The sequence below is a fragment of the Pan paniscus genome, chromosome 5 (genome assembly GCF_029289425.2).
Source record: "Pan paniscus chromosome 5, NHGRI_mPanPan1-v2.0_pri, whole genome shotgun sequence".
NCBI lineage: Eukaryota > Metazoa > Chordata > Mammalia > Primates > Hominidae > Pan > Pan paniscus.
The window spans coordinates 83,895,121-83,912,672 of NC_073254.2; the positions used below are offsets into that span (position 1 = coordinate 83,895,121).

The 17,552-nt window shown below is 40.7% G+C and overlaps 2 protein-coding genes across 3 annotated transcripts in view; one reads left to right on the plus strand and one right to left on the minus strand.

Moving 5' to 3' along the window:
* The window catches only part of LOC129398006 (protein eyes shut homolog), a 573,864-nt gene that overhangs the window by 516,561 nt on the left and 39,751 nt on the right, over positions 1–17,552 (plus strand). The gene's annotated exons all lie outside the window — the stretch shown is intronic.
* LOC129397993 (zinc finger CCCH domain-containing protein 11C-like) lies at positions 5,565–12,498 on the minus strand. The gene is made up of 2 exons (XM_063605336.1): positions 9,875–12,498; positions 5,565–9,489 (listed from the first exon to the last, which is right to left on the minus strand). The coding sequence occupies exon 2, from the start codon at positions 9,282–9,284 to the stop codon at positions 7,059–7,061; it is 2,226 nt and encodes a 741-aa protein (XP_063461406.1). The 5' UTR covers positions 9,285–9,489; positions 9,875–12,498; the 3' UTR covers positions 5,565–7,058.

Below are 17,552 nucleotides of genomic sequence, written 5' to 3' on the forward strand. Positions count from 1 at the left end.
AGCATTATTGGGAACACAATATTCTACTGCGTTCCCCATCCATAAGTCAAACCATCTGTAAGTCCAGGACTAAGTGTTATCTGTAATTGCTTAAAGTGCAACATTGGTCAAATATGCATAAAGCAGCTAATTGTGAAATATGAGTAATGGGTCTATTTGTTCAATGGGTAAAACTCACTTATCCTCCTTTGACATAGAAAATAGGATTAAATGTAAAACTTATGTCCCAGCTCATAGAGAAACTTACCAGAAACATGTCCAAGTACTTTGTTTACCATCCAACCCTTTTAGTTATATATCTATGAATATTAATATTGTAGTACTTCATACTTTTTAAGTATTTATAGATATACGTATCGCTTCTCGGCCTTTTGGCGAAGATCAAGCGTAGTATTTATAGATATACGTATGTTCTTTTATTCCCTCCTCAAAAAATAATATTTTATTTATCATCCCCATTAAAAATTATGTATTCATTTGACAGATATTTAATGGGTATCGATTATGCGCTTGGAAAACAATAGTGAACACGACAGGAAAAGTTGGTCATTACAGAACTAACCTTCTAGTAAGAAATAAATAATATTTTAAAATAATAACAATAAAATTTCAGTTGGCAATATTGCCATGAAGATATAAAACAGAGCAAGAGAGACAGTGGCTGCTATTTTAGCTAGGATGGTGAAAACCCATTTGAAGTGGTAACACTTGAGTTAGACATGGAGCTTATATGATAATGATAAACCAGCCAGTGGAAATGGGAATCGCTCGAGAAATGGAGCCACTCCTTGGAGAAGAAATGAGCTTAGCAAATGAGCTGCTCATAGAACAGTAAGAACTAGATGACTGTAGCAGAATGAGAAGGGTGTGGAAAGAGCTAAGGTTCAGATGAGGCAGAAGAGGTAGACACGGCAAGGTCACGTGGAGCCTTGAAGGGCATACTGAAGAGTTTGGGTTTTTTTATTTCCTTGTTTTTGTTTTTGACTAACCAGGGTTAGTCAAACAGACTAACCCTGGCATAGTGTGTGAGGGAGGGAACTTCACAAGAGTGTGGGTACTCGGAGGCAGGCAGGATCATTGAGGGTCATCTTGGAAGCTGGTCACCACTAATCCCAGATATATCTATAGATAGATAGATAGATAGATAGATAGATAGATAGATAGATAGATTTAGACAGAGTCTCACTCCATCACCCAGGCTGGAGTGCAGTGTCATGATCTCGGCTCACTGCAACCTCTGCCTCCTGGGTTCAAGCAATTCTCCTGCCTCAGCCTCCCGAGTAGCTGGGATTACAGGCACATGCCACCTTGCCTGACTAATTTTTGTATTTTTAGTAGAGTTGAGGTTTCACCATGTTGGCCAGCCTGGTCTCAAACTCCTGACCTCAAGTGATCTGTCTACCTTGGCCTCTCAAAGTGCTGGGATCACAGGCATGAGCCACCATGCCCAGCCAAGAGTTTGTATAGTCCAGTGCAATGGGAGGGACCTGAAGGGGTTAGAGCAAGATAGTATTGTGATCCAATGCATCCTGAAAGGATCAATATGGCTATTCAACCAAGAAAAATTGAACAGGGATCAAGGGGAGGAAGACAAAAGTAGAAGTAGACTGGAGGCCAATTGTCTAGGCAATAGATGTTGAGGCCTTGGATGTCACTGTGAAAGGGAGAGAAGTAGTCACGTCTGTTTGAAAGTAGGATCAATTGGACGTGCTGCTAAATTGGCAGTAAGAGGCAAGGGGAAAGATACATAAAGGATAACCATAGAATTTTTACCGGGAAGCTTGGTTGCTATTAACTGAGATGGGAACTGATGTTCATTAAAATTAAAACACATTCCCATAATCACACTTTAAGTACCAGAGCAAAGATTCGAATTCAGTTCTTCCTAATGCTCCAATATTTTGGGGTTGGTGAGCTGATTAATGTCTACTAGTGTGCTTACTTATTTAAAAGTCCCCCTTTTAAGCTATAAGCTCCTCAGTGACAGAGACTTGGTGATATCTGATATCTAGTCGTAGGAACCAGAGGCACATGAATAATGCTTTTTTGAGAACATTTGTAACAAGATATGACAAGTCTACCAGGCCCCATGTTTCCCGTCACCCTTGGCTGATTCACCAATTTTTTTCTTTAAGGCAGCTATAGATGCTTTCTATAGTGTTGGTTTTGAATTCTGCTATGGAAGTACAATGGTCATTTCAGAGGCCTGCAAACTTTCCCCTTCTAAGGAAGTGTATGGGTGCAATTACGAACATATGTTAACGGAAATAAAACACATGCTAATTATTTCCCTACACGCAAAACCGTCTTGATGGAACCATCAACAGCCTTTATTTATTTGAGGAAATCTAGCGAAATAATATCTCATCAGCTATCTCATAACATTCTGTATTTGATTACCAGTTGAAATACTCCAAACTCCACACTAGTTTTTTTCTAATTTTTTTAACCCTATAGGTTTTAATACCATGCAATTCTCAACCTCTGCATGACTTTTTTCTCCTTGTAAACAATTAGGAGCCATCTGGTTCCATGGATTTCCCGATCCTCCTGAGAATTTAAACTTAACACACCAAAAGGTTTGATTCGCCCAAGCACTATTATTACATTATTCAACTGGCTTTCTAGTCTTGGATCTTAAACAATATCTTCCTTAGAAAATCAGAAGAAATTTTCTCTTCATACTTCATATAATCCTCTTGCTCTATGTATAATACTAAGCTTTGAGGACCTCCTCAAAGCTATCTTGAAATGATTTACCAAAATATTTGCCAACTTGCCTCTTTCTATGGCAACATATAACTCAAACTGTATCACTTTGTCAATCCCAGTTTTTCTAAGTACCTGTCAAAAAAATTCAAAGGAGTTGGAGTTAGATAGAAAAGGAAACAGATTCCCCTTGGCACCTGTTTGTGCAATGTTGAGCTATGTCTGGGTACCCACTTCAATCTGAAACATTTGCATTCCTGATAAATAGGGGGAATTTTTTCTGAGAAGGCTAATGAAAACAGAGATCTTTCTCACTCAAGATACTAATCAACTTAAAACACCCTGGCTCAAATCCCTTTCTGATAAACACCAAGATCTTATTATGTAATAAAGTTTATTGATATAGTAGTAAATGGCCCATTGAGATGTAGCCTAAGGAAAATTTCTTGGAGATTTTTATTATGGCATATCTGGTAAGAAAGTTGTTTTAAACTTGTCAGGCAAGACATTATCTAAAAGGCTCTTTATTCAGCCTGAGGCAGTGGCTCACGCCTGTAATTCTAGCACTTTGGGAGGCCAAGGCAGGTGGATCACCTGAGGTCAGGAGTTCAAGACCAGCCTGGCCAACAAGTGAAACCCTGTCTCTAATAAAAACACAAAAAATTAGCTGGGCGTGGTGGGATGTGCCTGTAGTCTGTCCCAACTGCTAGGGAGGCTGAGGCAGAAGAATCGCTTGAACCCGGGAGGTGGAGGCTGCAGTGAGCTGAGATCACACCACTGCACTCCAGCCTGGATGACAGTGAGACATCATCTCAAATAAATAAATAAATAAAAATAAAAGGCTCTTTATTCAATAAACACACTTATACACACATAGAAGTGGGAGAGTGGGGGAGAGAGAAGAAAACTTCCAAAGTTACCTAGGTTTTTGTTGGACAAGATGAGATACTATAATGCTCCTCGTTCTTATGATTTTTACTCCCCAAAATGAGGGGATAACAACTGAATTGTTCTCGTACACGCTAAAGCCACAGTCTCAGAAAAACATATCCCACAATTTAAAGGAAGAGTGCTGCTGATGGGTACAGAGGAGGAATTATCTTTCATACAATGCATTAAGATATTCCAAGTGATTTATGGATGTATTTGAGAATTAACGGATTGAAGCTCGTGAAAACTGCTAAGAGAAACTGAAAATGGAAACATTAGTTGTTCACATTAAATCTAAACATGTTTAGAGCAAGTTTAGGGACTGTCACTTCTCAATGTGATAGAATAACTGGTAAAAAATCTGTCTCTCTGCCGTAAACGGCTAGGAAATTGGACAAAATACATGAGACAGCTGTTTTCAGACGTTAGAAAACAGACACAGCACAGAAGTGTGAGTCTTCAGAACAGGAAAAGAAATGAGGTAAGCCCTATAACCAACATGGCTTTCTGGATGTAGGCACTTCCAAGACTGCAGTAAGAGAGGAGGAACCATGACAAGGCAGATCCAACTTACTGAATTTAATAGACAGAGATCAGAGTTAAAGGAGCTAAAAGAGCTGAAATGTGAGGCACAGAGAGAAAGAACTCCAGAAATCTATACAGGCAGCTATCCTGAGTCCTTCATTGAATATTAGGCTACATATGCATGAAATGAAACTCTATGAGGCCAGGCAAAAACAGCTACTGGGATTTGTGAGCTGGGGGTTGAGTTGCAGCCAGCCAGAATGGAGGCATTGCTGACCACCCTGAATATTTCCTCGAGCCTCCTGAAGAGGCGTGCTTCAAAAGGATAATTAAATTAGCCCTAAAGAAAAACTTACTCTAGACGCATACTCCCAAACTTAAAAATACGCTTAAAAAGGATCAGGTTGAATGGTAAGTAACTGAACTCCCCGGCAAAACAAAATTCGGCTTTCCAGAGGAAGACTACAAAATCTAGACTTTCTTTTTTTTTTTTTTTTTTTTTTTTTTGAGACGGACTCTTGCTCTGCTGCCCAGGCTGGAGTGCAGTGGCACGATCTCAGCTCACTGCAACCTCCGCCTCCCAGGTTCACGCCATTCTCCTGCCTCAGCCTCCCAAGTAGCTGGGACTACAGGCACCCACCACCACGCCTGGCTAATTTCTTTCTTTCTTTCTTTCTTTTTTTTTTTTTTCCTACATCGGTTGTATTTAAAACACAAACAAGTATTTCTCTTTCTGTAAGGGCAAATGGTTCAAATAATGCGGAACACGAAACATTGACCAATACAAGTTTATTTTTTAAAAAAGCAAAAGAATAAAGAATATATACAAAAGGGACCTGGAATCTGTAAGCTGATTCCAAAAGCGAAATAAGTAGAAAATCCGTGGTGAAACCTGAACATTCTACCCCTGCTTTGGAGAAGGGCTATCATACAACATTCAGTCAGCTGAAGATGGATTGCTAGAGGTGTGTCGATACATAAATTTCAAGTCATTTTTGCTTGTGCAGAATCATCCCAATCTTAACAAGACTGAATGGGCAGTCCTGTGGCTTTCTTCCTTTTCCATATTCCCAACAAGGCTACGTGAAGTTCAACTCTTGATGAGCCGCTTACAACAGCAGTTCCTTAGGAGCCAACATGACAGGTGGGTCAGATTTCCCTATGAGAAACAAAACTGGCCACCTACAGCAAAATATCAAAATGGGTAAATCCTTCCTTCCTCTTCCTTCTGATTATATACAACATATCTCCTTTCAAGACTATTATTTCCGTCATGCTTATTCCTTCACAAATCTAAACCTTGAGGTGATATGAAGGAAACCAACATCAAGAAAAGAAAACTCAATTCAGAAATGAAGAAAACTGGCAGGTATACAATACACCCCCAGAGTATCTCAATATCCCTGGCACAGTACAATTCGGTGTACTGCTACAGCCCATAGATAAATATTGGCAGCTTGAATAAGCTCATTTTTTCCCTCAGGTGGTTAAAGGCCACCACATAAATACTGGGCAACAGGGGTTTGTTGGGAGAATTAGAAATAAAAAATTAACCAAATTTTGTCCCTGTGTTAATTCAATGCCAGCAAGGAGGCAAGTACTGAAGAAGAAAAGGGACAATTTTCATACGAAAAAAGAATTCCTCTAATCATGTCACCATCTCATATAATGAATCCAGGGAATCCCAGAAATAGAAAATTAGTTTCAGGGGACCCCTGAGGCACTTTAAAGCCTTTTAAAAAATTACAGTAATAATAAATTAGATATTGCTCTTCAGAGGCCAACAGAGCAGCAGAAGCATCAAGATCAGGTCCAAAGAGTTATGCCCACATTACAGGCTTCCTGAGCTGCTCAGCCCTCTTTAAAGCTTAGTTGAATCTCTAAATACCTTTACAAAGACATACAATTTAACGCAGACTGAGTGGGTATTTTTGTTTAGTGGTAGCATAAAATTTGGTCCTTAATGGTAGCAGCTGTCTTCATCCATTTCAAACTCAGGTAATATTAAGTACATCAAGACAATACATAAAGAATACAACAAAGGAGAAAAAAGCCAAAACTGACAAACACCTCAAGGAGTCATTAAGTTTGCTTACACCCTTTCACTTGATCTCCCTCTCAGTCTCTTTTTTGTGGAGAGAAGGGTATGACAGAACTTTTTTCTCAAAAGATGATAAACAATGGCATCAAATGGACAAAATGGTTATAAAGTAACTTTAAAAATCTGACCCCAAGGAATCCAGGACACATACAGATAATTCAGAGGTATACTTCTGATTTGGGGCAAATTCTAGACTAAAGAAATGATCGTCTCAGGTAAATGTTACAATAGATGAAACTAAGTCCAGTTTTTTGGCGGTTTTTTTTTTTTTTAAAGTGTCCTCACTACCACCTTCAGCTATCAATCATTTCTCATAGCTCAAGCGGAAGGTCATCTTCATCTTTCCCAGGATCCAGGTCAACCTCAGCTTCCCATTTGCCTCCTGAAATCTCCCACGTTAGTTTCTCAAAATCATCCTCCACAGAGAGTGGGGGCTTTCCTGTTGAGGCAGAGCTGAGTCGGCGAGTTTTCATGCTCATTTGGGGTGAGGAAGGGCCAGACGCCTCCGGGGGTGAGGAATCTGAAGAGGACTGGGTTGGAGGCAGCACAAGACTGTCTCTAACCAAACACCGCATATTCTCACTCATAGGTGGGAATTGAGCAATGAGATCACATGGACACAGGAAGGGGAATATCACACTCTGGGGACTGTGGTGGGGTGGGGGGAGGGGGGAGGGATAGCACTGGGAGATATACCTACTGCTAGACGACGAGTTAGTGGGTGCAGCGCACCAGCATGGCACATGTATACAGATGTAACTAACCTGCACAATGTGCACGTGTACCCTAAAACTTACAGTATATTAAAAAAAAAAAGAAAGAAAGAAAAAAAAAAGAAAAAGAAAAAGAAAAAGAAAAAAAGACTGTCTCTAGGATTTTCTGCTTCAGGCACAGTGACTGATTTGTCCTCAGAGACAAGCAGGACAACAGCATCCACAGCTGCCTTTTTGGCTGGGGGTTCCTGTAGGACGCTGCTGGAGCTGAGTGGCTTCACAGCGGCAGTGACAGCAAGGTGCATCTCCACTGCCTTACGTTTTGGGGCCAATTTGGGGGATGACACAACTTTAACCACAGATTGCTTCACGTTCACTTTGGGTTTAGCTTCACCCCTTTTTTCCAAGGTCTGTGCTGCCCATTTCACATTCAAGAATGAGTCTGCAATCCCTGAGGTTTCTACCTCCACCTTCTGGGATGACTTTGTGGGAAGCTGCTTGGTCAGGTGCCATGTGATTCCTGGCACAGCAGTGAGCACTGGTTTCTCTGCCACTCGGGTATTGCAAGAGGCTACATCTCCCTGAAGAGGTGTCGAGACTGATTTTTCCCTCTCCTGCTGTTTCCGCATGCGCATCTCTCTCATGGTCGCACATCTCTTGACTTGAATTTTACTGATGTCAACTCCTGTGGTCTCAACTGAAGCCTCTGTAGCTTCCATTCTAATACGGCTCTGAAAATCAACTTCATTTCCTTCCTGAAGTATCTTCTCTTCTTTCCTCCATGTTCTTTGGGTGACTCGCAGCAGCAACCTTGCCCCCGGAGTGGCCTCATGTTGAGACGGGGAGCTGGTGCTGCTCTCAGAGCTCTGCTGCACCCTCAGTGCCTTCTCCAGTTTAATTTCTTCCAGCGTCTTCATGTGCACCTCCTGCATGGACTTTGTTTTACCTGCAGGCTCCTCTGATTGTCCTTTGCTGGCAACAATGGGTGGCAAAACTACTGTTTTTTTAATTTCACTATCAGTCTTTAGCTTCATGCAAGTTGTATCCTTTTTGCTTTTTTGTCTCTCTGCTTCCTGCTGCCTATGTTCTTCTTCAGCCAGGACCTCAGAGAAGGTTTTGATACGGAGAGTGGAGGAGCTTCTTGCTCCTGAAGTAGAATCATCAGTTTTTGAAGGTCCTTCTGTCTTGAGTTTAGTTTGCGATTCCCCATGTTTCTGACTGGCTCTTTCAAGAAGCATTTCTTCTAATGTCTTCACATGGATCTCACCAACTTTATTAACTTTATCTGTTGCGTCCTCATTATTTGGATCAGCTGACATGCCTAATCGCTCCTTAAGAGACTTGGAAACTTGAGCTGTCTTTGGTGTTTCGTCAGTGTTAGTTTCCGGAGCTTCAACTTTCTTCCCTAGCCTCTGTGCCAGGCTACGCTTTAATGGAGGATCACTGTCAGCGCCTGCCGAAAATTTTCGTTTCCCCAGTCTCTCAGTAAGACCCAATCTAACCAAGGGTTCTTCTCCTTGTTTGGTGGAGAGAGTTACTGTCTTCACCACAGTCCTGACATTTTCTTTTTCAGGACCTGGAACAGGCTCAGGGTGGAGCAAAAGACTGGAAACTCCTGAAGAACCCTCACCTTGCTTCTTAGATTTTTCCTTCATTTTCTCTGACTTAATTTCCTCAAGAGTTTTTATTCCAAAATGCAAACATTCACCTTGCTTTATATTGACTGCAGGTCTCCGGACAGAAGTCACTCGTAATCCATTGTGAACTTCAGGAGTTGGTTGCAGGGTAGGTGTTTTGGTTTCATCAGGAAACTGATCATCATCATCTTCATCATCATCTGCAGCATTAATTACAACTGGTGGATGCTTGGGGCTAGGAACATTTTCGGAACTTTCTACTTTCATAACGCTCCGCAGCTGAGGGGAAGGATTGGACTGGACAGACAATTTGTTCTGCTGAACTGAAAGTTGGCTAGCCTTCACTTCCTCTTCTGGTGACTCAGGCACAGTTGTGCTCGGAGGTAGGAAAAGGCCATCAACATATCGTCCTCTATTGTGATGGAAAGCGCAGTTTAATTTTTGACATCCTGTTGGCTGATTTTCCCAATAACAAGGAACTTCACTGCGTTTTTTATCAATCTCCATGTGCCGAAACCTGCACACCCGTCGAAAACAGCGCCCTTCTCGCCATAATGTGCAAACAGTTTCATTTCCTAGTGCAGCTTCACAGTGACGGAATGGGCAGCTGTCACCTTTGGTACATGTAGAATAGAAAAAAAAATAGCAGTCTTCTCCTTGATTAGGCATGCTGGGTAGATTCTTAGATCAGAAGTGGCTTCTTGAAACAAGCCACTGCTTCCTCAAAGCAAGGACAAGGCTCCAAGTCCTCGTGAAATGGGTTTAATCTTCCAAATGACAACTTGATCACAGAAATTGTCTTTAAACTGTAATCATTAGCTGGTTGCTCTCAACAGGAACGTCTGTGTCTTCACTGAGTTCCAATCTATTACGCCTGTAGGTCGAACCAACACTCAATCCATGAATTAATAATAATGAGGCAGAAAAAATTTTCCTCCTCACATTGCCAAGAAAACCTCTCAGCCACAATTCAAACACAGCATGTGTTTTTAAAACATCTCCCAACTACTGGGAGATTAAGTCCATTCAAATAACCTTTGTCAGACTGGAGACAGCTAGGGTTAGTTATCTCCTCAAAAACAAAACAAAACAAACAAAGAAAAAAAACAAAAAAAAGAGTTCATTTAAAGATGAACTTGAGAGTCAAAGGATCATGAAAAAAAATCCATCTTCCATAGCTGAACAATATAATCTGAAAAACAAAAAAAAACATCAGTTTTTCAGTAAGATCCAATTTCTGGTCTTCAAGATTTCTTCACACTTAATACTAGTCAATTTTCCAGGAATTTTTTGGGCAGGGAATATCCCCAAATCCTAAAAAGCATCGCTATCTCTAGTTCCACAGCCTCCTTCTCAAGGTCCAGAATCAAGGCCTGGAAGATGTCAACACTATAGGCCTTCCCCACAGGAATCCGCACCGATTATGGGAGTTTAGGGGTGTTCTTCATTACGGTTTCACCAATCCTACAAGGAGTACGGAAGTGTCCCTGTTGCTCTTGACTCCCACGCTGAGGGCCAGGGGTGGGAGTGTAATGAGGGTGGGGAATGGGTGTAGGATACCGGAATAAGGTCGGTGGCTTTCTGTATGTGGAGTTTGAGACAAGCTCCAAAGTCGTGGGACCCGAACCGATGACACTATCCCCGACTCCCGCTTGCTGCTACGTCTTTCTTCTTGCTTGGCCGCTGCCGTCCGTCGTCCTCCGAGCAGCAGCAGCACTAGCAGAAAACCAAGACTGCCAGCGTCAAAGATGGCGCCCGGCTACAGGCTCCGCTCTAAGGCCCGGCCGGTAAAAGTGCCAGCACGACGCAGGGCGCGAGGGTTCTGGAAGACGTAGTTCCTCTATGACGCGATGCCTAAGATCTAATTTCATATATCTTTGGTAGAGACGGGGTTTCACCGTGTTAGCCAGGATGGTCTCGATCTCCTGACCTCGTGATCTGCCCGCCTCCGCCTCCCAAAGTGCTGGGATTACAGGCATGAGTTACCACACCCAGCCCCAAATCTAGACTTTCAATAAAATATTTACAATGTCTAACATCCTAACAAAAATTATTTAAAATGCAAAGGATCAGCAAAGTACAAGCCATAACAGGAGAAAAATAAGTCAATACAAACAGATTTTTATATTTTAGCCTCTTACACTTCCAGGCCTTCCAATGAAATAAGAAGAATCATATTTCTTGGCCACCATTTTAAATCATGTTAATCCATTTCTCAGAATACTGCATCTGCCAAAAAAAAAAAAAAAAAAAAAAAGGCTTTCATACCCTCTACTAGTTTTAATCCCACAAAATCTCCGTAGTCTTACAGAGCACTGCCATGGGTTGAGTTGTCCAACAGCAGACCTGAAACAATGTTTAGCGTTTAGTATATTTCTAGGGTATCCCTTGGGACCAACAGCTGTGAAAAGAAGGGGAAAACAATTGAGCAGAGGGAGAAGTCAGGTTGTGATGCAGACCTGATTGCCTTAGCCAACTCCACAGGAAGCTGTAGGTGCCTGCTGGAGTTGCCTCACTTAGGGTGAACATGGCCCTCCATCAGTCACTGCATGCCAACCTTTGAGGGGATGGGGGTGGTGGCCTTAGCTAAGGCCACCTTTTTCAGGCCACCTGTTTAAGGCCACTTGTTAAGGGCCACCTTAAGGCCACCTGTTTAAGCTGCACCTCTGCAGCTAAAAGAATCCCTGAAGGGGCTGAGCCCTAGAGGCTATCTACTGGCAGAACTATAACTGGCAGAAGGACAACATGTCCTTCTGAGATGCACATCTCTGTTTCTACCACCATCTATCCCATGTGCCACTTGGATCCACTTCAAGGAGCCAAATGTGCCACTTGAATACATTCAAGGAGCAGTTCCTCCACTGTACCAAGAGGCATCTCTTCCCAGTGAAATCTACAATAGGGGAAGTTAATAGGAGGAACTCCACCCCTGCTTCTGCACCAGTCCCAGGGCTGCAACTGATACTCATCATCTCCTTCCTCCATTATCCATCTGGATTCCTCCTATATCAGGCTGCAGCTCTGCTAGTCTTAGTAGCTTACCTGATGGCATGAACTAGACACTCATTTCTGAGGGACCTGAGCTCCTGGTCACCATGCCCTTATCAGGCTACATGTGCTTTTGTCTTCTCAGCACTTTCTATTCCTTTTGGAATCTCTCATTGGCTGACTCGCAGCCCAAATTCTCCCTCTTGACTTGAGTCCCTTCAGCATGTAGTCCCCATCCATTTTTTGTGTGTGTTATTTTTTTTTTTTTTTTTCCCCTGCATTGCATCCTTAGGCAGCTCCATTTACACTCGCTAGTTAATTCCTTTCTTTAGTCTTTCTGTCAGTTCTTCCCCATCTCCTTTTCCGTTCTATTATTAGGCATCACAGAGCTACAAAAGATCACCTGTGAGACCTAGACTCTCTTTAGAGGGTAGGAAAGGCAAAAGAGTAGGGGAGTTGGGGAAATAAGCTGGCAAACAGAAAATTTTTCTTGAAAAATTGGATGGCTGGGGGAGAAGGAAGCAAAATTTCCCAGCAGACCAGGAAGTCAATAGGAAGGCATTCTAGCTCTCTTTCAATGATTATGTCTAGCTCAAAATATGGAGTGAATACTTGTTGAGATAACCAAGCAGCCACTTCCCTGTTTAACAGACTACTTTGAGGGAGGGAGTCCTACACTCACCTCCCCTAGCAAAGCGGCATCATTCCTCTTTCAACCAACCATCCATCTATCTGTATCACTGATTCAACAAATACTTATTGAGTGTCTACAATGTGCCAGTTCAGAGAATGTTCCATGATTATACAGAAGAAATTTTAAACTCCTGTTTGGACATCATCTTAATAAAGACACAAATATAATTCAACAATGTTTTTGAAAATAAGAGGAATAAGAAGTAAGGCCAAGTATCAGGACAGTGCATTTAAATGTTTTCGGTTCTTCTATGGAAAACTGAAGACTTTCAGATTCAATGAACAAAACCCATGATTTGCTAAAATAGAGTGGCATTTTAATTTAAAAAAAATATATATATATATATATTTTGAGATGGAGACTCACTCTGTTGCCCAGGCTGGAGTGTGGTGATGTGATCTTGGCTCACCACAACCTCCGCTTCCTGGGTTAAAGAGATTCTCCTGCCTCCGCCTCCCAAGTAGCTGGGATTACAGGCATGTGCCACGATGCCCTAATTGTTTTTTTGTTTTTTTTTTGTTTTTTTTTGTCTTTGTTTTTTTGCATTTTTAGTAGAGACGGGGTTTTGCCATGTTGGCCAGTTTGGTCTCGAACTCCTGACCTCAAGTGATCCACCTGCCTTGGCCTCTCAAAGTGCTGGGATTACAGGCCTGAGACACCACACCCAGCCAAATAGTGACATTTTAAAAGTTTAAAAATATAAAGATAAAAATCATGTAAACATATATATATGTAAATACACAAATCAAAAGTAGAAAATAATATTAATATCAGAAAAAAATAGAATTCACAACAAAACTATTACCAGGCTGGGCGCAGTGGCTCACGACGGTAATCCCAGCAGTTTCGCAGGCCAAGGCGGGTGGATCCCTTGAGCTCAGGAGTTTGAGACCAGCCTGGCCAACATGGTGAAACCCCATCTCTACTAAAGATTCAAAAAATAGCCAGGCATGGTGGCACATGCCTGTTGTCCCAGCTACTTCAGTGGCTAAGGAAGGAGAATCGCTTGAACCCAGGAGGCGGAGGCTGCAATGAGCCGAGATCGTGCCCCTGCACTCCAGCCTGGGTGATGGAATGAGACTCTGTCTTAAAAAATACATATATATTATATATATAAATTATATATATTTTATATATATTATATTACATATAAATTATATATACAAAATATATGTAATACATATAATATATAAAAAATATATAATATATATATAAAATATGTATATAACCAGGATCAGTGGTGACCAGCCTCCAAGATGACCCTCAATGACCCTGCCTGCCTCCGAGTACCCACACTCTTGTGAAGTCTCCTCCCACACGCACTATACCAGGGTTAGTCTGTTTGAACAATAGCAGATGTGGAAGTGATGGTAAGTCATTTCTGAGATTAGACTTTGAAAGAGTATAATTTCCACGTTGAGCTCTCTTGTTCTCTCTGTCTCTTTGTGTCTTTGTCTCTCTCTCTCTCTCTGATCTATTGCTGGAAAAGAGGAGTGAGAAGGGGAAAGGAGTGAAAAGCAAGTTGCCATATTGTGAACAGTTCTATGGAGAGGGCTGCACGGTAAAAAAAAAAAAAAAATGGAGCCTCCAGCCGGGCGCGGTGGCTCACGCATGTAATCCCAGCACTTTGGGAGGCCGAGGTGGGCGGATCATGAGGTCAGGAAATCAAGACCATCCTGGCTAACATGGTGAAATCCCGTCTCTACTGAAAATACAAACAATTAGCTGGGCGTGGTGGCGGGCGCCTGTCATCCCAGCTACTCTGGAGGCTGAGGCAGGAGAATTGCTTGAACCCCGGAGGAGGAGGTTGCGGTGAGCCGAGATCGCACCACTGCCCTCCAGCCTGGGCAACAGAGGGAGACTCTGTCTCAAAGAAAGAAAGAAAGGAAATGTAGCCTCCAGCCAAGAGCTAGCAAGGAATCGAGCTCTGTCGGTATCCAAGTGAGTGAGCTTAGCAGTGGATTCTCCAGCCCCAGCCAAGCCTTGAGACAATGGCAGCCCAGGAAGAAAAGCTTGACTGTGACTTTGTGAGAGATGTTGAACCAGCCAAGCTGCCCCTAGATTTCCTTGCCTCAGAAATTGCATGAGATACTAAATGTTTGTTGTTTTAAGCCACTAAGTGTTGGAGTAATTTGTTTCACAGCAATAGATAACAGAATCAAAGACATTCATTTTATAAAATATACAGACCGTAACAATAGGAAAACAAAAATCATACCAAAACTACAAATGAAAAACAGTATTTACAAGAATTGTTCACACATTTAACAGAATATTAAATGTAGCTTTATATTAGTAAAAATAAAACATGCCTTTAAATGTATAATTTTCTGGAGAAATATAAATGACTAAAAATTGACTCCAGATAATAAACTGAGCAAATTAGTAATCAGTGAATAGATTTAAGTAGAAAATCAAACACCTATTACAGATTTTTTCCATTATCTCTCCACAAAGATCTAGGTTTAGCTGCTCCAACCAATGAGTTCTTCCAACAATTGAGGTAAAATAAATACTTTGACATTTAAAAAAAGACAAAATCAGCCTTAAAATGATAAATTGATAGCATATCCTAATTGCTAAGCCTTACAAACATAAAGAGAAATCATAGTTATAAATATAGATACAATATTTATTCTATAAAATTTTCAAATTGAAATCCACACAGAATATAGTCTTTTCAACAAATGATGCTGGGTCAATTCAAGACACATGCACATGTATGTTTATTGCAGCACTGTTCACAATAGCAAAGACTTGGAACCAACCCAAGTGCCCGTCGGTGATAGACTGGATAAAGAAAATGTGGCACATATGCAACTTGGAATACTATGCAGCCACAACGAAGGATGAGTTCGTGTCCTTTGCAGGGACGTGGATGAAGCTGGAAACCATCATTCTTAGCAGACTAATACAGGAACGGAAAACCAAACACTGCACGTTCTCACTCATAAGTGGGAGTTGAACAATGAGAACACATGACACAGGGAGGGGAACATCACACACTGGGGCCTGCCAGGGGGAGAGGGGCTAGGGGAGGGATAGCATCAGGAGAAATACCTAATGTGGATGATGGGTTGATGGGTGCAGCAAACCACCGTGGCACTTGTATACCTATGTAACAAACCTGTATGTTCTACACATACATCCCAGAACTTAAAGTATAAAAATAATTTTTTTAAAAAGTTGACGATTTAAAAAAGAAACGACCCTTACCACCCACCACACATGAAAATCCATTCTGGGTGATTGTAGATGTAACTGTGAAAAGTGTGAAAGAGAAAATAATAAAGCAATTAGAAGATAATCTAAGACTATAACGCAGATAATACCTTCAAGACTTTAGGACAGGTAAGGATTTGATAAATTGGGACCAAAAATGACTGTTCATAAGAAAAGATGGATACATTGGATGTTAAAATTAAAAACTTCTTTTCAACACAAACACCATTTAGAGACTACAAAAACAAGTCACAGAGTGAGGAAAGATATTTGCCACACACATAACTAACAAAAGACTTGCATCCAGATAAATAATTTTTAAACTTTTACAAATTAACTATAACTAGATAAATAATGCAATAGAGAAAAGAAGGAAATACTTGAGTGGACACTTCAGGAAAAGGATATCTGCATATTTTCAATCTTATTTGTAGTCAGAGAAATGCAAATTAAAACCTCAATGAGATACTACTACTATTTACCAAGGAGAATAACTAAAATAAAGAAGAGAGATAATCCTAACTGCTGACATGGATATGTAGCAATAGGATGTCTCTTATATTGCTGGTGGGAGTTAAATTGGGACAATGATTTAGGAAAACTGCTTACATTATCTACTAAAGTTGAACATGTACATACCTATGACACAGATATTGCACTCCAAAGTGTATATTCAACAGAAAGGGGATCATGGTAACCAAAAATATTTCCAAGAATGCCCAGAGCAACATGATTTATAAAAATGAAAAGCTAGAAACAATATATTGTGATAAATTCATAAAGTGGAATACTATGAAGCAGTAATACTGAATGAACCACAGTTATTATATTCAATAATATAGATGAATTTCACAAACATAATATGGAGCAAAAGAAGCCAGATGCAAGATTTATACAGATGATTTCATTTATAGAAAGTTGGAAAAGAGACACAACTGAACTCCAGTGTTAGAATGAGCGTAACAGTTACATTGGGGAGGAAGAAGGGAGTAGTGATGGGGAGGAGACATCAGAAGACTTCTGGATACTGGAAATATTATTTTTTAACTTGAGTAGTTTTACAGCAATGTTCATCCAAGGACAATTCATTGAGTGGTATGCATTTATGTATAGTAGAGTATTCTCTATGTATCTTAATGTTCAATAAACATTAAGATACAAAAGCTCAAACTTTCACCCTATCATGGTATTTGAGAGAAAAAGACAAATAAAATTAGAATGTCTATGAATTAGAAAATTCTGAATAGAAGTAGTAAAACAGTCTATTACACTGGACCTCAGATTTGACATGCAGTAAACTACTCAGCAGACAACTGGTGATTTTCAGTTAAGTATGAGGCACAGGTATTAATGTATCCCTACGGCTACAAAAGTCAGAGATGATTATGTGTGCTCTGTGAGATTCCATTCATTTGAACGGGTATTCAGTGGGTGGTCTCAGCAAATTCCATAACTATCAAGCATTGGAATGAGAAGTGTTTTGGTGATATGATTTACTTTGAGTTATCAATCAATTTAATCAAATTAGTCAAAGTTATTTTGACCAGGCTTTGGAGAAATGTAAACAGTGACCCTTCCGTATGGGATTGTTAGTTGATACAGGACTGAAGTTTTACCCTGATAAACAGACCTTCAGAAACTTATTCCATGAACAAAAATCTATGTGAGTGAGCACAGTTCCTGAAAATGTTCCCATCATCATCATTGGCTATGTCCCATCCTTGGGTACTGAATAAATGATGTTCTTGGAGTTCAGTAGATACAAGATTTCTGAAGAGCTAGCTGCAACTCTCTTAATGGTGTAACTCAAGGATATTAGGTTTTAGCTGGAAAACACACACACACACACACACACACACACACACACACACACACACACACATACCATAAGGGGAAGTCCAAAGAAGAGAAAGAGGGTTGAGTGCTTTTGAACCTTTAAGGATTGATGAAGACACATTAAGCAAATGTTTAAGACTTTCTTATCCTGTTTTATGCATTCAATGGATATATGTTGAGTGCCCTCCATTTCTTGT

What these genes read in the sequence shown, in the direction of transcription:
- LOC129397993 (XM_063605336.1), bottom strand. Translation starts at nt 9,284, where the DNA reads ATGCCTAATCAAGGAGAAGACTGCTATTTTTTTTTCTATTCTACATGT.